Source organism: Linepithema humile, chromosome 7, assembly GCF_040581485.1.
Source record: "Linepithema humile isolate Giens D197 chromosome 7, Lhum_UNIL_v1.0, whole genome shotgun sequence".
In the NCBI taxonomy this organism is placed as follows: Eukaryota; Metazoa; Arthropoda; class Insecta; order Hymenoptera; family Formicidae; genus Linepithema; species Linepithema humile.
Window position 1 is genome coordinate 20,195,035 of NC_090134.1, and position 21,623 is coordinate 20,216,657.

General features: G+C 38.0%; 2 protein-coding genes across 11 annotated transcripts in view; one reads left to right on the forward strand and one right to left on the reverse strand.

Annotated features, from left to right (window-relative positions):
• Naa15-16 (N-alpha-acetyltransferase 15/16) overlaps window positions 1-17,836 on the forward strand; it is a 34,705-nt gene extending 16,869 nt beyond the window's left edge. Inside the window, exons 9-11 of the mRNA XM_012360726.2 lie at window positions 14,612-14,805; window positions 14,930-15,038; window positions 15,169-17,836. Of these exons, the coding sequence (XP_012216149.1) occupies window positions 14,612-14,805; window positions 14,930-15,038; window positions 15,169-15,677 (812 nt within the window). The 3' untranslated portion in view covers window positions 15,678-17,836. The remainder of the gene's footprint in view (window positions 1-14,611; window positions 14,806-14,929; window positions 15,039-15,168) is intronic.
• Window positions 17,837-19,062: 1,226 nt separating this feature from the next.
• Window positions 19,063-21,623, reverse strand: part of LOC105668304 (deoxycytidylate deaminase-like) — a 240,138-nt gene continuing 237,577 nt past the window's right edge. For 6 of the 10 annotated variants that reach the window (XM_067359247.1, XM_067359248.1, XM_067359250.1 and 3 more), the window contains 2 exons: window positions 20,207-21,320; window positions 19,774-19,959 (listed from right to left, as the gene is read on the reverse strand). Coding sequence is in view for 2 of the 10 variants with exons in the window: in XM_012360731.2 (XP_012216154.1) it covers window positions 19,251-19,350; window positions 19,436-19,649; window positions 19,724-19,959; window positions 20,046-20,071 (576 nt within the window). In the remaining 8 variants the exon portion in view is untranslated. Of the gene's footprint in view, window positions 19,351-19,435; window positions 19,650-19,723; window positions 19,960-20,045; window positions 20,112-20,196; window positions 21,321-21,623 lie in introns of those variants that run through there. The other 4 variants (XM_012360731.2, XM_012360729.2, XM_067359246.1 and 1 more) reach the window with 4 other exon arrangements.

Below are 21,623 nucleotides of genomic sequence, written 5' to 3' on the forward strand. Positions count from 1 at the left end.
TATATCGGTGGATCCTACTGGCCCTGCGCCAGTGTCATCCCACTCTGTAGTCCCGCGACGCGACCCGACGCGACGCGACGCGCGACGCGACGCGACTTTTGCAACTCGACGGCCGAGATATTCGCGCGCGATATTCGCGCATTCGGAGCGCACGTATACGCACACCTCGGTCACGCTGTATCGCACTGAGGTGCGCTGCTTGCGCGCCTCGCCTGAGGTAGGGAACACCGCGTGTGTGCAATGTCGCCGATCGCTCCTACGACTGGCCGGCCAAAGGCATCGTCCTGTAACGTTCGGCGCACCTCGCACGCCCTTCCTTTTTCACGTCGGTTTCGCGGTCCCTCCCCTCGGTCTTACCTCCTGTCCAAATTGAGGGGCACGACGGGCGGGAAAAGTTCCTTCCGTCGCCTACGCGTCGGAGGTTCCTGCGGATTGCGCATCGCCCTTGCAAAGCGGAGCCGCTCAATTGCGACGCGATGCTTCGCGTTTCGATAAGCCGAGATCATGCATTAATGAACGGTATATAGCCGACCTATTTTTTTCCGATGAAACTACGCCATCATCCTAAAATACTTTAGCCGACCTGATCTTGTCCTCTAATATATATATCAGTCTCTTTTGACATTTTTCGCGCAACGATGGCGGCGTTGAAATAAAAATTAAAATGAGAGATTTAAGTAATAAACTTGTAATCATTATTCATTATCAGAAAAACATCTTTCGGAGGTGCATTTGAATATTTATGCTCATGCGATCATTTGTGCTATAAATATGCATAGGCAATTTATTGCTCGCGCATTGCGCTTGTAAAAATCAAGATTCCCCGCTTTTGAACGTGTAAGCGTTCTATAAGCGTTTTATGTTGTTTTAATGATCCGAAACGGTCGCGACGATCTTTACTTGTCTATGCCAGCACCGCGATCGCATCCGTGCGAGACGAAAATGGGAACGGGAAAACCTACTTCTTGCCGAATGACGCTGTTCGCAGACGCAAAAAGCGCGCGTCTCTTTATTAGATACCAGAAATTCCATTTCGATCTCTTTGTTTCTCATGAATCTTTAATTTTGCATAGTAAATGAAATATGCGTTCGACGCGGATGATAAAAAGTGTGCAGTTGTGTGAGATAGTAAACAAAATATCATTTATCTTACGTCAGCATCACAGTTCGTTTAATATACTCATGCTACGTCAATTTAGATTCTGTTATATATTATATAATGAATATATATTACATATTATCTGTTAGACAGTCGTATGTGCGATAAGATCCAAATTTAAGTAAGAACTTTCACGCGGCTTTCACTGAGAAGTCACGGTTCATTAACGGAAAATAATTTGCAGATATATCAATGCTGCTTTGCGCGCAAAAAGAACAAGCGAATTCATAACCACACGTTATCCGTATCTAATTCACCTTAGTATCCAACGTGAACGCCGTGTCTACACCTTGTCCCGCAGCTAATAACGAGCGTAGAAACAGATACCGCGACGATTCCGCGAGTAATGGTGTCACTCATAAGTAATCGCCTTGCGTGAACGTGAGACGCGCCAATCGCATATCAATTGCTTGCAGAAAGACAGTCCAACGACGCCGATATGAAACCAGTTTATGAATGACGCAGTAGTACGCATTATTTTATTTGTGACAGTCAGCGACACAGTTGCACGCGTAGAACGAATATTGAAACATTACGATACTGATTTTAGCAACTCGATAAAAATTTCCGCTTTATTTGCGCTTTATTCGATGTTTGTTGACTCAAGACGCTGGTGAGAAGTGCGTTACTCGTCGCTAAAAATATTCTCTCGTGGAGTTATTGCACGGGAAATCCTACTGGACATTAATTGCGAAATCGATATATTGTGCGGTAAAGATACGAATCTATTTGCATATAAAGAATCGAAAAGAGTGATATTTCATCGTGCTAATCACGCGCGACAGGCGATGCACGAAAGTTCGACTGAATACTTGCCGATCAATTTTCGACTGACCGAAGCAAAATTGATTTTATGTTACCAAAAAAATTTCAAAGTTAAAATCAGGCGTGTTTTTTTTCAATATTATATCGTGTCATAAGTAGAATGCATAATAAAGCAAGAGATAAATTATATATTACGCTTTTTAATATAAAACGTAATGCTGCATTTTCTATATTCATCGAACCGAACGAAATCGATTTATTTCACTCGATCGCCGATAATCTATTTATTGCCAATGCTGTATCGAATACGAATCAACCGTTTCATACGGCCAAATTTGGAGAATGTGCGAGATCGCGCTACGTTTAACGATACAATTACGAATCACGTCCTTTCGCGACGTCGTCATTGTATTCTCGGACTGTGACGGCATCGTTCAAGCCGTCACTGTGACGTCCCGCGTGACACATGGTTGTCGGTCTCGCATCCGACGAACTCCATGATGAAAAGATATTTTTAAGATATCGTTCATTCATACGCGTGCGTTTTTCCCACGAGCGCTTTGAGTCAGCGGGCAAGGTCGTCTCGTCCTGGATAGAGTCCGTTTCGCGCTTCGAGGAAGAATCGCCGTTGCGAGTGATCCACGCGCACAAAACGGTGGCGCGCTTTTTTCGGACCGTCGGGCCGCGTGTGAGTCATCGGAAGAGATCCGTGGCATTATCAAGGTCTCGGCATATCGTCGTCCTTCGCAAAATCGATTTTTAGACGCCGCGTTGTCGTCCTGTCATAAAGCCGTCCAAGCGCAGTTTCTTTGTGCGCTTCTGCATTCTCAGAGACCGAGAAGAATATATTGGTCAGGGAGATTGATCGCGAGAGTGTCCTACCTGGAAGAAAAGGTGACCCTGAGGAATCTCGCGTGTCAAAAACAATTATTTTACTACAATGACTTATCACGGCACTTTGAAATCGCTTCGTCAACACTTTTAATCAGTAATATTCTTGCTTGTTATATTTCAGTCGTTTATTGCGAATTGATTCTTCATTTTTTTGTAATTGATCGTTAAGCTTTGTATGGATTCTTTTACAGTAACAGCTGCTTTTGATAGCAGCTTCGCTTCTAAATTTTTTATCATATATGGATATTATTTGTTGCGCTAATTTATCATTAATTGATCTACATTCGAGTTTGAGGCACAGTTTTTCTAAACGAGTAACATTGATATTAAATGAGGACACTAAATCAGGGCAGTGGACAAAAAAGGTAGTTTTTGCCACCCATTCGTGAGGTCAGAGAGATGCTATTTTGTCAATACGATTAATAATATATGCCGAACATGGTCGGATGCAGCTCCACTTACTGACATTTCGCAGTTGCATCGCCGTGGTAGATCAATGCGCAGACGAATAAAGTGTCAAATAGCGAATAGCTTTATTATTATAAGGTCGGATGTTATTAACCTTTATTAAAAATATACGAGAGACACGAGTACAAACTTCGGAGAGTGCAGATATAATCTTCTATTGTTCAGTCAACCTTAGTTCGTGCTTATTAATACGTGAGATTGACGGGAACAGTTTCGCTGATGCACAATCACGTTGAATTAACCTCCTAACGCGCCATTGTATTTATTGTGATTTATATCGTGCTTTCAATCTTGAATTTTAGACTAAAGGTGGGAATGAGCTTGGTTGGAAAGTGGATGGAAATCACGAGAGAAAATTACTCGAAAGATTTTTTTCCAAAGTACTTCCTGAGAATCGTCTTAGAGTATGACACTACAAGATCATGGTGAAAATTTCACTTTCAATCTTCTTTCAATGTCTTTGCTTCCTTCACCGTCGCACTTTTATATTAGCGCGATTGTTCCGAGCACTATATTCATTATTTTAATTTCATTCTCACTGAGAAATTTTAAGTTAATCTTATGAAAATTGTAGCATTTAATTCGAAATCGACGGCGTAAACACATTAATCGAAAAGAAATTTCAAAATCAAAAAGCTGATACTACGTCACGTTCGATTTCAATCAATCTTGTATGATTACACGGGACGCACGACATATAAATATAAGTACGCAACCGTTATACAACTAAACGTTATACAACTAAAATTATATACTATAATAGCGTAATGCTTGACGATTTTTTTACTTCCTGTTTTGCTTGCTTCGCGTAACTATACGAAATTTTATGTAATTAAAGAAGATTTACTTACTTTTGATTATTAAAATAGTTATAATCTTCATATTTCTTACGGACAATTTTTCTTACGGACAACTTACAATCAAACTTGATTTCAAGTGTTGAAGAAAGATCATTTGTCATAAGTTTACATTTTGCCCGTTTCGGGAAGTGCATTCGCGACACGCCGTCTGCGTTCAAATGAGCTACGTTTTTGCCGGACGTATACGACCTATTGTTCATCACCGTGCGCGTTGTCTGTGCCTTCATTTTCCCGCGATTTTATACGAAAGTGAGAATGAAGTTTCTCATGCATCTTAACGAGCGCCGCTGGGAAGTGGGTCGGATTGGTTAATTTCAAGATCACGGCGAAAAGGTTGCTCTCTGTGACCATGCGTCGTGTTATTTTAACCGTAGCTTTATGTCCCCTTGTTTTCTTATCTCTCAAACGTAGAAACTGTGAAATTAAAGTGCTTCTTACATTCGCTTTTATCCGGAAAGATTTTGTGTAAGATGTGAGATTTGCATTTTCACCTTTATGTAGCATCTCATTAACGCTAAATGCACTCGTCTGCTTTATGCTAATTGGCGCTAAATAAAAGTGAAAATGTATATCGCGAATGTATAAACCTAAAATTTTATTATCAAAAGTATTCGTTACGGAAATTAATTACGATTGCTCTTTAATTGATTTCTCATTTTTTATCGGAATTACGGAGGTGACAAAAAATATATATCGAATCGTTTCTCTTGATGAACGGAGATCCTACCTCGGGTTATTACGTTTCCACGTAGACAATGGTGAGCAGTTAAACCGTGTAATCAGTAATGAGTTTACGGTTCGTTAGTTACCAATTAAAACTGATTCATTGACTTCGTCCTAAGAGCCCGGTTATTATTCTATTGTCACGATTGGGCTGTAACGGTAGCGTCTACTACATTTGCGGCTGAATATGATATCCGTGCACATCATACTTGCGGCTACACACTCACGCATCTCCCGGATTATCAGCAACGCCGTGTATATTTAAAGAAATTCAGAATTCCTGGTAATCGTGGTAAGAGCCGCGAGATTCATAATTGGCACAATTTACTATGACATGTTCGTACGATCGCAGCACCGACGCAGCGTCTACTTCGCGTATTACACGTCAGCTGTAATAATCGCAAGCGAAGCGTTGTATGCAATACGACACGTGCATCCGTCTCTCAGTCGATTAACAGCACAAAGTCAGCGCTTATTATCAGGCATCGTATTTCCGGGATTCGGTACAGAAATAGGAATGCGCCGACTATCAGGTGTTTTTAAATTTGCATAAAATCGTGCTGTTTCTTGCTTTAAAAATAGCAACGAGTTAATACTCCCGCAAGTAGGTCAGTCCTTTATTCCTGCAACTTTTTATAAAATCGATCAATTTATTGGAAGTTCTATGTTCGTATCGACATGATATCTGATATTTTTTTAAAAATAAGGTAGATTACAATATTTAAAAAAATATCACGTTGAAGAGAAAAATACTCAAAAAGCAGATATTTTTAAAACGTTTCCGTTTTAAATTTTTACAATATTTTTTAATATTTTAGATTAATAAAAATATCAGTAAATCTTATGATTTTATATTTTTTCTCGAAATGTTAAGATTGTGGTCCTTCCGTTTTATGTAATTTAACTTTGATATTTTCTCTAAGAACGAGCAGAAATTTCGAAATTGCAGGTTTCGTGCAGAAATTTCGAAATTGGGGATTTCATGCAGAAATTCCGAAGTTATACGCTCATAATCGTTTGCTTTCCTGTGGTCGATTTTCCCTTTCGCTTGTAGAATTAGAAATTATTCGTGGCCCGCTTCTGTTCCGTTGTTCATTGTAAATTCCAACGACGCGTTACCAGTATTTTTACACGTACAATGACCTTTTATGGGGAGAAGAATATTCAGCGAAAGTGTCATTGCCGTCGGCACGTCCGCCGCTTTCCCCGCCATTTCCTGCAGATTTGGTCCTATTCATTTAACTCTCATATTTTTCTCATAAAGTCGGAAATTTACGCGTTGATGTATCTGCCAGAAGAATCATCTTTCAATTGGACGCGCGCTCCGGAGAAACTGCGATTCTTCATGGTCTTCGTTATCCTGCAACTTGAATAGCGTCGGTAATCATGACGGAAGTTGATTTTATCCTGTACGTCACGTTACTGGCATACTTCTGATAAGCTGGTTAACAGACTATTATTTAAATTTAAGCAAAAGACAATATGATTCTCAATCGACATTAATAAATTGCCATTTTTACGATGGTTTATAAGAATTTACAGGAGTTCACGAGGAAACTCATTTCGCGTAACGTCGCAAAAATGCAGATCTGGAAAAAAGCCGTGTCGTGTGAACCGCAACGCGCGAGAAAAGAATGCCGTTATGGTGAAAATTGATTCATCATTGACGTGTCGCATCGAATTCTTAATGAAGTAACGGTTAAAGAAATTAATGTCATCTGCGAAGGCGTGCTGTGCTTACCGCACAAGAAGGGCCATTGTGCTGAGATTCATTGGCTGGTAGTTCGAAGTCAGGATGCCTCATAAATTTTCATTAGAACGCCTTATTTTCGCGCAGGCATCCTGCTTTTTTCGACGTGTGTGCTAATCATCATAACAATGTAACCGCTGCCGACAGGCGAAGACTAAAGAAATGCGGTGACGTACTTTCCGGGATGTTTTTTCTAAAATGTAATAAAACGCTTCTCTGCGATTTTGATGAGATATGCATGTTATCGAATAGATAAATATATTATTTTCTTTTCTTTTCTTGTAAATTACAAAACTTTTAATTACAGTTCCGTCTAAATTATTCTGGAATTTCCTAAGAAGCAAAGTTAAATCTCTCTCTTTTTTTTTTGCTGTGTAATCTCGCGGATGATTCGCCGCCGGGTTCGCATCGTTTCGTAATACTCATTCGATCGGCGTTTTCATTGCTGACAAACAGGAAACACAACGCGTGCAATGTCGAGGTAACACTTCAAAAGAATGCATTTAACCGTGTCTGGCTTTAAAACCTGATATCAGATTGCGAATATTCCACGTCATTTTTTTCACCTTCTGCAATTTTTTCCAACGAAATATGCCTTCGAGAAGAATGCTGCGTAGTTCAGAATGAAGTATAGACTGCACGCGCGAAGTAGAGAAACGATCTGGTAACAAACAACCGGAAGCATTCTTTGCCAGAGAATTGATCTAATTTACTCCAAGTGGCATAAAATTGAAGTACATTTCAATTGAGTTACATTTTCTTCGCATTGAGCTACCGCGATATATCTTTGCCGATCGTTACATTCACTCGAGGCATACACTCGACCGACGGGGACTATGATTGTTCCCGGATCTCTAAAAATGAGGTAAATCCTAGAAATAAAAAATAAAAACCGATGCGGTGGATGAATTTTAAAGAGACGGCCCGTCGGACTCTTGCTAATTTTACAGGAATCCGGATTCCGATCGCGGCCTTTGATGCCGCAATTGCGAGGCGAAAACACGCGAATACTTTTTGTTTAGAGTTCGCGATCTTTTCGCCATGGGAAGTTAGCATTCCGGTGTTGGCGTTCGGGCCAGCCCGCGCCGTCGCCACTGCGGTGTAAGGCCTTTCCAAGTCATCGATACATGGGCGAGTGTAACGAGTACACACCGGCAAAGTGTGGCTGGCACACGGTCCCTTTCTTATTTCTCCTACGAGCCACGCCTAGCCCCGCTTGCCCCGTGGAGCATTTCGCGCGTACCCTTCACCGCAACTGTGCAACAACCACACACGCTCTCAGGCAGGAGGAAAACGTGGGCGAGGGAGTGAGAGGGGAAGAGTTTGGCATCGATATACCTAGACCGCCGATGGTATCGCTTGTTCGGGCGCAAAAGGAGGCGATTTTAGCCCGCTCTCGTTTCAGCCGGCTTCTCCCGGCGTATCGGTGCGAAAGTAACAATTTCAGCTCCGTAGATCGCGCGCGCGATAATAATGCCATACACGGGAAACGCAATGAGAGCTATCGCATATTCGACGGAATGTTATCATTAATACGCGTGCGTTCGGCGCGGAGGTACGAATAGCAATTAGTAATTAGGCGGTTTCGCTAGCGCGAGATTTACGTAACGCATCGCGTACGGTGTTTAATGATGTTCCGTTCTGTTCGGGAAAATTGAGAACTTTCCTGCGGCAGGAATGATGGCATTATGTGTTTAACTCGTATGAGGTAAAACGCGCGCGATTCATGTAGCTTTTATAATTCTGTGCTGCTAGAGGTGTAGAATTTTCCAGATGAATAAGTACCGTGGTTTTGCGAGCGATTTCTCTCGCTCAGCTATTTGACTTTTCATTCAGCGTCTCGTATTTATTTTTGCGCCTAGTTTGTTGAAATAATTGAAGAGCTTCATCAAACGCAATTCTAGAAAATTCTCGCGAGCTCGAAACGCGTTAATTATCTTGTAAAAAGTGATCTCAATTATAGCGACTATTTTTTGCTTTCGGTGCTGCAAATAAGCATGAGTGCGAATGCTAATGCGATCATAAATATGACAGCAGTATTTTTACCTGCTTTCGCGCGTTATTCCTTTATTTATATGCATATTTTAATGCGGTTCTTCCGATTGTATGCATTTCTTCGATTAGATATCCCACGCATTTTTTATATCCCAGCTAAAAGCGACGTCTTAAAAAATAATCCAAACACTTTGGAAGTATAAAAGTTTGCTGCGAATCTGCATATATTCAAAGTAAGGGCGCCTAGAATACGATTATGAATGAGTCACTGACTCTTATTCAAACAGAGCGCCTTCGTGGAAGCGGCATGCGACAATCTTATAAATAAATTAACATTTATTTTCATATGTCATTATTTTTATCAATATCGTATTCATTCTATATCGCAAAGTCGACAGGTTTTTGACAGGCTATTTTTAAATCGGAAAAGCAGCACTATACGCGACAAAGGATTTATTTTTATATCTCGGTGCCAGAAAGCTGTTGATTGACGATCGACTGCATTCCGACTGCACTTTTTGCGTACAGATAAACGACCATATTTATTACGATCTATATTTATTTCACGACCCGCTGATCTCACCGCAGGATATTGCGACAATGATCTCCATATATCAAGCGGAGGAAATATGATGTCTATATATAAAAAGCATGATAAATGCGTATATCACTCCGCTGCGTAATATTCCGAAAGAGTCAAACGACTCCTTCCGAAATCTATTCTCGGTCGTTTGGATTGCGAGACGGATCTGCAACGTAACGTACCGAAGTAGAGTCAAAATTGTGAACAATCACAGACTTGTGAATCACCAGTTTTGTTTTCGACCAGCCTGAAAATAATCAGGCGTAAGCTTGACGCGGTGAACAGACCGTACAGCCGATGCTGCTCGCGTGCCGTGTAGGTGTTTGTAAAGAAATTGTTCTCAGTACCGCACCTTTATCAATTAATGTCACATCCGTCTTGGAAATAATTGCGACACCCTCGAATATAACGGATATAATTTGTAGCATTAAAATTTATGGTTTCAATTTCTCCCGTGAGACTTTTATCGCAAATTAGATATTGTGCTATTACTTTGTTCCCGCGCGAATCATTAGGGATGCAAATGCGCCTTGCTGACAGTTTTCACAGTGCAGAACGATCTAATTAAAGCCTTTCGACTGCTTAAGATATAAAATCACAATTACAAAAATATTAAAATGAAATATAAAAAAGTGAAATATTTTTATAAATTCTTTTTAACAGCGTATTGCTGATTAGGCTGCAAAGAAGAATTATTAGTCTACAAATATCTTTTAAACTCTTTTCGTGGCAGAATCAACAAGAGGTAAACAAGTTTAATTTTCGAAACGCGAGGCGTATCCGTTCGTTATTGTATCTTACGTAATTGGTATTATAAATGTGACTCGACAATAATTGCTGGCAATCGGAATCTTTGATGTGAAAGATCAACACGTTCTTGTATTCTTAATAACTTGATTGAATTGTAGCGACATTGGCGTGCGTGGCATGTCATCCTTGCGGCTGCCTACTCATTAGGATGATGTAAGAAGCATTAATGAATCTTCCGATCATTATTTGTAGAATCAAAGCGTCTCATCGAAACCGTTTTTCCACGGATCTAATACAAACGTTCTTTTGTATCGTAGAAGCGGCCGTGTTTGTAACGGAGGGCCTGTTCGCAAAGATACTGAATGGCGGTTGTAGTAATGGCTCTTTTTTTCTTGCGATTACCGCTATGCTGGCATTATTCTCGGCAACTCTGATATTATCCGGCTATAGAATATTCGTATAACTGTGAGTTGATTATCCTCGGTGTACGGTAGAAAAAGTCGTATACTTCGCCAATTAGGTAATCCAAGCAACTTAAGCTTCAGTTCGAATGATTGTAATGATTATAATTTATCGTGGAATTATTTCGACATATTTTACTACTTTAACGGAACTGATTGCGCTCGGCAAAATAACCGCCGTAACATTCGCGGCGGGCAGTGTAATTAATCAGCCGATGATTATTCCTCCCGTTATGCGCGTTCATTAAATCGGTATCGCAGGAATGTAATACGCGATCCGTCCCGCAATTAAACGATAGAATTTTTGCGAGCGCTCTCGCCGCAGCATGCTTCATGGAGGAACTAAACGCGGAACTGGATTGCGCGAGATAATAAATCGGCGCGATTCACGTGGCGACGTCGTGAAAACGGTTTCTCGGATACACTTGAATTTCTGGCCGCTGACTTCCTCGAAGAGACCCGGGATCGCGTAGCGTGACGCTCAGTCTATTAATCATGTGTGACACATTCTTGAACTTCCATTCAGAGAATTGGAAGAAAACAGATTTCAATTGTCTTATTTAATATATTCCATATTTTCGCGTTATTCGATTGTATTGTTTATCGATACATTGCGTGCATCCATCATTTTCGCGTCGTCCTACAATGTTATTCAACAGGACAGATTTAATGAGACTGACGATAGCAATTATCTCAACGCAATTCCTTTGTCGGGTTGCACTCGCCGCGTTTATCGCAGAATCGTTGCCGCATCTCAGATGAATCATCCTAATTCAACGTTCTCAGACAGGTCGCGTGGAAGGTCTTCTGCGCGAGATTGGCGCGGGAAAGGACTCACTTTGCGAAATTAAAATTGTGCCACAGAATTATATGAGCGCTCAATTAAAGGACAGCGTCCGGCGTAGCAGATGTCAATTGCGCGCTTCTTTGTCTTTGCGTTCTAATGACGACGTTTCAAGCGTGGCATCCTTTTCCCGTGCGCCGACCTTGCCGCCCCCATCATTTCTGCCACCCTTACGTAAGCACAATTATTTCACGTGGTAAATCCGACTGAATTCGTCGCACGAAGCGCCGTTGCATCTCTTGCGCGGAGCGCGCGAGCGCGCGCGCGCGCGCGACCTCGGTGCGGAAATCGTGCTTTTGTTGAAACGCGACTCGTTTCGCCCACGCGAGATGATAATGATTGTTGCGGATTGGAAAAACAAGCGATATTTCCTCACGTGATTTTCACGTGCAAAATTATTATATCGTGGTAATGAAAAAAAAAAAAAACATACAACTCGCATGCTGCATGTATCCCGAATAAATGAATTTTTAATGGGATCTATTTGTCATGACGTGACGCGATATAAACTTATTGTTAGCAGAGAAGGTTGCAACACATTACATAAATCACCCTGTAGGTGTTAGACATCGTCGATGCTTGCAACGCACGTTATTCCTAAATGAGGAGTTAAACTGCTCTCGGGTTTTTCTCACGAACTGCGCAAATTAATTTCTGAACTTCAAAAATTAATTTTTGCTAATAAAATAGAGCGAGGTTTCTCTTTCGAAAAGTGTTATTTAATTAAAACCAAGTTTATCAAATAAATTCGTCTATTAAGAAACAAGTCTAAGAGAAATTCGAGTGATTTATAATGCGTCTTACAAAACAAGTTGCGGAAAGGCGAAAGAAATGTGATATCCCCATTTCTCTCGTTTGCGAAGCAAGTGAACAATGATTAGCGGCACGGCGTGAATATACTGTCTACGTGAATTGTCTCGACGATAGAAATCACAAATCACGCGCGGGACATAATAAGTGCGCGGTAAGGCGCGGTCGCACGTTGAAGGCGATCAAGGAAACGATTTAATTTCGTGCAATGCGGAACACCGCCTATGCGAGGGACCCTACAAAGACGCGATATGTCGCGCATAAATCAGGAGAGCAGTTCGGACGCTGACTCGAATGTGCATCGCGAATCGCTTGGCATCGCGCTTTCTAACGTGACCGGAATTACGTGAAATTCACGGCGCGCGCGTTATCGAACGGATAACGTCGCGGAAAAACAACCGAGAATTTGCATTGGAATGCGACGGAGGTACTGAGAGCGGCGAAATCGCGGTGATTCGCGGGAATCTGATCGGCCGACGTGACGATCGGATTTTCACATTTGCTGCAAGTGATTCTAACGGTTGCAATCAGACGCGGACCGATGCACATAATCGCGCGCATACGCACGTAGAGGGATGCGATTTGCATAAAACGCTTGCGGTGTCGCTTGCTGCTCCACATTCCTGACTGCGTTTACAGCGCGGCAAGGTCCTCCCTTACTTTTATCAAGGATTTTTTGCCTTTATCAAGGATGAAAAATTCTCCGTCGGTCCTTGGGAATACTCGATTCCCAATTAATAGTGAACGTTCGTGCCGTGTTAATGCTCAGCATTAATCAGGGTGAACGTCAATTACGACAGACAGTGTCTGTATGGTAGACATTAATAAAATTAATTTATCGTTTCCGTACAGGAAGTACGCTAAAATGAAATAAGACGTAATATTGCCGTATCGATATCAAAAAGATCTATAAACTACATAATTTTGATTTATGAATTTATTTGAGTGATATTGCTAATAATATACAGCAGTTTTAAAACAGCATGAATAGCGCGGATTACAATGTTTTTCTGAAACAACGTAAATAATTCTTATGTAAGGCATAAAGGTAGAATCGCCTTTCAAGAAATCGAATGAATTCACTCTGAGGTAACGCCCCTACATCATTCGCGAATTTACGGAGCATAGCAGCAGTCTTTCTACCGCGTTCTAATATAATGCATTGACTAGCTCTTACATAATTCGAAAGTGCTCGTGATTTTCGCGCTATATGCCGAATTAATATAGCGGTAATTAAAGCGTTAATACCCACTGAGCAAGCTAAATGCTCAAGGATTAACGCAACAATCGAAACTTCTTGCTCCATTTTTTTGCATAACAATCGTTGATCAATTAATCTTTTAAGATAATTAATTTATGAAAATATTGAAAAAGTTTTTTAATTTATTTTTTATTCTATTAGAACGTGCATCATATCATTTGATAAGTCTAGAACTTAACTGCGATGCATTAAAATCTTATACTCCAAAGTTCTAGATCATTTCTTTCTTTAAAATATGATTTCAATGCAACATTTATTAATTTCGTAATTTCGTAAAAAATTGTTAAGTCAATTATTTTATATTAATAAAATTAATATACAAATATTCACAAACGTTTTTTTAAGATTAAAATGTTCTATTTATTTTTATCGTATTTATTGCGCGTAAAAAAATTTTAGATAGTTTTCTAAGAAACTCCGGATAAATTGATAGAAGTTTTATAGAAATCTATTATCCTAATCAAATTGAGAACCTACGTCGTATCTTTTAAAGTTCAATAAAAGTGACTCTACTTCTCTCCGCGTGTCTTGTTATTACGTTATCCCCCGCCTTACTCAATTACTGGCAAGGAGTCGGTGCGCGTTATGATCCCTCACGATTATTTCCCCGGTAATCGTTTTTCGCGGAACTTTAGATATTTACGGTTTTCGGCGAGCGATTACGCAGTTTGGCGCAGGGTTCCTTTCTACTTCTGCCACTGTCCCACGGTACCCACCGGGCAGGCACGTGACTAGCTAACACGCGAGACACGTGTACGCATGCCAGACCTACTAAACAGTCAAGTAGGTCTAACCACGACTGAAGGCAAGGAAAAGTGGGGAAAAGGACTGCGAAACCAGCCGGACAGTATATTTTATCCACTGTGTCGCGGAATACGGTGCAACCTTGGCAAATGCGTCAGTAAAACCCCCACCGCTAAAAAAAGATTATATGATATTCGTTAAAGCGGCGGAAATTATGTCGAAACTAGTCTCACTCATTTCAAGAAAACTTGGGGGGAAGACTTGCGTAACAATAAAAAAAAAAGGTTCAAAACGATACAACTTCGCATTCATGTCTTATTGAGCAATCGCGTCTTGAATCACAAATGGGAAATTATTCCTACATACAAGTCACTTGTTCAAATTGCAAATTGCAATGTATTTGTAGGTAGAATTGGTTTCGTATCCCATTCAGCTTTGCTCTGAAAACTTTCTTCAATAACAAGATTTCTATATGCGTCTATGTACTTATTGTACTATGTACTTTTTGTACACGTTAAAATTTGTCTTTCTTTTATCCTTGCAGAAAATTTGGCGCCATCCGAGCTAAAGAAGTTGAGAAATAAACAGAGAAAACAGCGTAGAAAGGCCGAATTGGAGCGGCAGCAAGCTGCCCAAGCTCAGGAAAAAAGAGAACAGCACAACAAATCTCGACAGCAGAACGACCCTGATCTCGAACAGCCCACATTAGATGAATTAATTCCGGAAAAGCTGGAGAGGGTTGGTATAAATTATGTATAGCGGAATAAATATCACCTTCTATAAATTTAAATTAATCTTGAAATGGAACGAAAGAATAACTATTGAACACTTATAAACACAAGCTACTAAATATATTTTTCAGATCGAGGATCCACTGGAACAAGCAATAAAGTTTCTGCAGCCCTTACAGGAATTGGCGTCGAATAAAATAGAGACGCATCTTATGGCTTTCGAAATATATATCCGCAAAGGTAACTTATGTGTACATTTAACAATGCATGCACGTCGAATTGCAAATTGTAGATGGAAATGGATTATTATTTCATTTCGCGAAATCGATTGTTCGGCACGAGATAGTAAAGTAGTCTGTTTCTCTTACAGGCCGTACTCTCCTTATGCTACGCTCAATAAAACGTGCTCACAGGCTGGACGCGAACGATCCAGACCTACATACGTGCTTGGTGCGTTTTCTGTTGCACATCAACAAATCGCCGCTGGAAGGAGCGGTGGGCGAGGTTGTAAAACGTCAAACTGCCGGAATCTTCTCCAGTACCAAGGCCGCTCCATTGAACGCTGAGTACATGAAGAAGAACAGAAATTCGCTGCCGCATCTGCTGCAAGGCGCGAGGATGTTATACGTTCTGGAGCCGTCCGCGCAGACGAAGGCGCTGTCCCTCGTGACGAATATTGAGGAACTCGAAGATGTAACGCTGCAAAACTGCACGAAGGTCCTGGAGGCGCTGCGCAACGGCGATTTTGGACACTGCGATGATACGATAGCCGATTACATGGCGAAATGCCACGCGCGGTTCCCGTTCGCCACTGCATTTCGGCCGCCCGAGCCCAAAACTAATAATCATCAAGAAAAAGAGAACTCGATCAAGAACTGATCCAGGCACGCGCTATTGCAGCGTCGTCACTGAATCGCTTATCGTAGTTAGGCGAGTCAATCAATCGAGAAATGAGGTGCGGAACGTTCTGGTCTGCGCTAGAGGATTAGCTCAGTTAATATCATTACATTTTGTTGGCTCAATACCTTAAAAAGTGGTTCAAAATCACCTTTTCAGTGTTGAAGCAAAAAGATGCAAAGATATCAACCGAAATGACTAATTGAATAAAGCATGTGTTATACGCGAACTGTTCCTCGAGAGTATTTCATGTAGTGCGAACAGTGCTGAGATAGTGCTGGATAAACAATCCTAATAAATTATAATACGACGCGGATCTACGACTTCGATACGGTCCGCAATTTTATGGGAATGAAAAAAAAAGGGAAAAGAGAGGACGATATAGCTAAATATTAATTAACAATCGAAACCAATCAATTTGACACGTTCTGCTTATTGTGAACGGCGACGCTAAACACAAGGGGAGGGATGGGGATCGGGGTGAAAAGGAAATAGTCGACGAAAGTGCGGACTGTTTAGTGTACGAGACGTGCAGTGTGTAAAATAAGACGTGCGAGACTAACACATTGGTACAAAAAGACAAGACTTATATACATACATACATACGCGCGCTCTATGCAATTATTTCTACTCGACGTTAAGGTGTACAATTTCCAACGATGCCTACATAATACTCTACTGTGTAGAGGCAGAAAAACGCTAGACGATCATCGAGCACCGAGTACTGTACTGTGCATGTCCGTCGTCGCATTGGATGAACTCCGTTCCCGCATCGTGCACTTCTGGTTCGCCTCATCCGATGAACTGTTGATTCGAGTGAACAAAAATGATCTAACGCTTTTCCTCCTAGGTATACATTTGAGTTCTTTTTTGCCCAGGGTAATGATCTACGTTTGGATTGGAGCCCTGATATTCCATCGAGCAGTCGATAAGGAAATAGTGTCCGTTTGCGAAAGTCTCTGTGAAAGTTACTATAGGAACGATACTGCGTATTGTATACGCCAACTACCAAAGTATATCATAAATCGAAAAGCCGTTAGTGTGTTGATAGCGAATATCATCGTACGTATGTACACATACGGATTGCAGAAATTTTAATAAACACGAAAGGTTTAAAACCGGTACAATTCAAAGAATGTTATGATTACCTCGTTTAATTTCGGGAATAACGCTACATATTTATAAGTTTTCAATTTTTTCGTAAACAAATTTTTGAAATGACATAGAATATGTATACTACTGAACTAATTAATAATGTTTGTACATATTTCGAGTACTATATCAATAAGTGTATATGTCTTACAAGTTTCTTTCAATGAGCGACAAAATGAGTTTGCCGCTGATCAATATTGTCTGAATGTTAATCACCTACTCAAACACGTCATAACAGTAATCATAAACATATAGTAGATATCTACTACGTTTGATTGTATTAGTTATAATATATATTTACCTCCTTAATCACTCTCGTAAAATATCTCATACTGGCTATCACAAAACGAGAAGTGATAAATCGATGGAATAATCTAATGAAATAAGATCGTTTATCTTTGAAAGAAATAATCATTTTTCATCTGTTTCTTCCGTAAATGCATGGAAAATTCTTTCTCAAAATTATAAAAAAAAAGAGTTGACATTGTGAAATTCAATATGCTTGCTTTTGTTGCTACTAATAAAATTTAACTGTAATTTAATGGCGATGGGTTGTACAATTATTTATATTGATTATAAATGTATACTCAACATAAATAATTTGCTAATTACATTCCACTGTCATCAAGCTACACTCTTTTCTTATTAGCGATAAAAAGCGGACTTGTTACATTTTGTGATAATAATTTTTTTTAATTCTAATAAAAACAATTCATTAATATGTACAATTATCACCAAAAACAATTGGACTCCATGACCGTGCATGTACCGAAGACTATAATCTTTTTAAATCTTTTATATATTGTGTTCATTTAAGTATGTTTCCTACAAAAAGTACTGTGAATCCTGTACGTATAAATACCTTGAAAAAGTTTACATATTGCTCCAATCTTTACCGGAGGTTATTACCTCGATATAAAAATTTGTATCAAGCGCATAGACACAGACATCAAAACATAGAAAATAAATATTGCTAATTGCGAATTGAATTCAAATTTGTCAATAGTTGAAAAGCTGATTTGTCTAGATTTGCCTTTCAATCCTCAAAGTAATATTGCACGACAAGTTAGCTTAAATTATTCTCTAGACCATATCTTCTTCCATCTTTGGGTATAATTGGATTCATCACACAGAATTAAAATAATTGTTTTACAAAACTAATGTCTATCTCGACATTTCGATAAAAATAATGAAAACGATGATTCTCTCTCTTATATTATTTGATATTACAAAATAGTTTAGCCTCAAAATTTGTGCAAATATTTTATAATTTTATAAGTCAGAATGCTGTAATATTATAATATTATGATATTTAGATTTGTTTACTTTAGCAAAAGTAGAATGACGTTGATTCGAAGTATAATGTCAATATTTTAATTTAAAAATATTTTAATTAAAGGCTGATTTTGGACGGTATTGCATAGTATTCTATGCAGATATCGTAATAGATTTCTGATAATAGTTTCTATGTGATGAATTCAGACTTCATAATGTAATCATGCTCATTGTCTTTATCTTTCCTCACATTATACTCATGACTGAGGAAATAAGTGGAATAACATTTTAATTGAATTCGAATATGTATAGTATGTACATAAAACTACCACGTATTAACCCATACGCATATATGTATCAATCATCTTTACGTTTAATCGTTTTTTTTTTTTTAATTATATTACATCACCATATGTCATGTAAAACTGATCTACATTATTCCGATTAATTCAAAGAAAAAATAAATATTGTTAAATATTTCTAACATAACATAAGAAATACCGTGTCACTATTTACATTTGTACAGCAGGTAAAATGCATCAATGGAGAATTGTCATATACTTAATTCTAACTTAGTCGTATTGAAACTGTTTTACTTCCTGTATATTATTTTATTTATTTTCTGCATTATCTGGTTAAGACTAAAACAAACTCGAACTTATCAGATTTGTAAAGAGCTTGGAAAAAACCAGCAGGTTTGTTTTACCTGCATTTGTATCTACTCTTCATTAAATTTTATATGTAAATATTAGTGTTTGATCTTTTCAGAAAATCAATATCCAGCAATATACAATCATAAGTTGTAATTTCACGTGCTATCTGGTGATTAACATTAAAAACGATTCAATCTATGAAATGTCGAAAAAGTAAATAAATGAATAGAAACATGAGTAAGAAATTAAATTTCTTTTATTATATGCTACCACAATGGTGTTCTAAATAAAGCTTTTAAAATTTTTATTTACTTTTTAGCTTGCAATTATAAAAAACTAATACATTTTTGTATCTATAATATGGTCCACTTAAATGAGAGACAATTATTTACGATAAAATTAAAAGAAAGATAAAATCAAATTAGAACTATTCATATAAAATAGAATAGTAATTAAGAATGATTTTACTCTTTTTTTAATTTTGCTTAATTGGAGATTGTGGTAATTGATTCATCTCAGTCCAGTCAATATCACTGAAATTAATTTCTATCTTTTGATTTTTTGGGATGTATTGTCTGAAAAAAAAAAAATAAAATTGCCAAAAAATTTTACAATTGCGGTAATAAATCATAAAGTACCTATAGTTTCAAATAATAGTACCTATATTGTATACCAGCAGCATCAAACATTTTCTTTGCAGCTACTGTTTCAACTTTGTAAGCATATTTATCAGACATGTATATGACTGTTTTTATGCCAGATTGTATTATAACTTTCGCACACTCATTACAAGGAAATAAAGCAACGTATATTGTACAATCTTTAACATCACTTGAATTTTTGTTTAGAACAGCATTAACTTCTGCATGACATACTGCAATATAGATTAATATCTTGTTTAGTGTTTGAAATTTTTTATCAAAACAGATTATTTAACGTACAACGTACCATAGAGAAATTTTGCATCTAAACTGGTATGAGGACCCTTTTTCCAAGGAAATTTATCGTCGTCGCATCCCTTGGGCATTCCATTGTAGCCAATACCAACAATTCTTTTATCATTATTAACAATACATGCACCGACTTGTGTACAAGGATCTTTACTCCGCTTTGCAGAAAGAAATGCTATAGCCATGAAATATTCATCCCAATCAATATACGATTTTCTTTTAGAGCTAAGGTCTCTATACACAAAGAACAAAGTATTAGCAACAATTAAACGCGTATCTATTGTATAAAAATATACTTTATACGTTAAAATAAAAATTACTTATGATCGCACAATATTCCTGCCATTATATATATATACCAGCTAAAAACTTTTACTTAAACTTCACTAAAACACAGATCGAGAAATTAAATAAAGTAACATATAATATTGAAATATTTTATACAAACATAAAAAATAATTGATATCTAACCTATACGTACAAAACAATAAAGAGTAACGAACAGAAAGTTTGTTCGTGTCGCAATCTGTGAAGCTAATACTTCACTGAGAACAGGTAGGCAGATGTTACCCGGTTTTTCGCGCATGCGCGACGTGACAAACACAGTGATGTGTTTTACTCTAATTTTAGACTATACGTATAATGGAGAAAATATTATAGAAATAAGAATAAATATTAAATATTAGAAAGAGCAATTTGGAATTATTTTACTTCAAACAAGGGAATGGAATAGATTAATTATTTCTAATTTTTATTTCCTAATTCACGATACATTAATTCATTTCATTTTCTTGTTTTGAAATAAAATAATATCAATTTCCTAATATTTAATTATTTTCTAATATTTAATATTTATTCATATTCCTAATATGATTTTGTCAATATTGACATCGACAATCGGCATGTCAGCGTTCTACAGCTCCAAACTCAGTTACCCAATGGAACTATTTCGCGCAACATTATTCTTATCACTCTTTTCATTTAAAACTTAATTATATGATTTTATGTATATCTTAACGTATATAATGCAACACTTACATTCTTTGAATTCTTTGATAAAATCTTTTTTACTACCTGATGATACAGGCCTGTGTCTTACGATGACGAACATTTTAAGAGCTTTTCTTATATATGGAATCTTTAATAAGCCAGTTTGTGTCAAAGAAATGAAATACGTTAAAATAGCCTACAAATAATATATAAAGAAATACACTTGCTGTATGTTTGGAAAAATAAATGCTCATTTAATATTTCACGAACACAAACATTCCCTGAAAGTAATCCTCTACAAATCAAGACTGTAGAAGCAACATCAATATTACTGCAACTTACTTACTAGGGAAGTTTAACATGAACGGCAATAGAATGAAAGGCGTTCGTACGACGTATCGCATCACACCCATCATTTGATTAACACCATCTGTGACGAGCTTGATTGTGATATGCATTGTCACACTAATAATTATAGGCAATAAATAATAAGGATCAGGTACAGTGAGATCTGTCAACCACAAAAAGCCGCCTTGTTTCAAGCTCTCCACAAGTAAATTTGTCATACTTCTCAAGGCAAACAAGAACGAGCAGAATATCGGCACCTGAAAAGATTAGCAATTAAGAAATTATTTTTTTATTACATTTTTTTGACATAATTTTACATAAACTATGAAATAAGTCGTTAATATTTATTTTTCTGTTATCTTACCTCAACACTTTTATGCAAATAATGAAAGGAATCGATTGGTGTAAAAAAGCACATAGTTGTCTTTAAGAAAAAATATGTAGCTGAAATGATACCATATCATATTTTTTCTTGAAGACAACTATGTGGTTTTTTCTACACTAATTGATTCCTCTCATTATTTTGTGTATAAAAGTGTTGAGGTAAGATAACAGAAAAA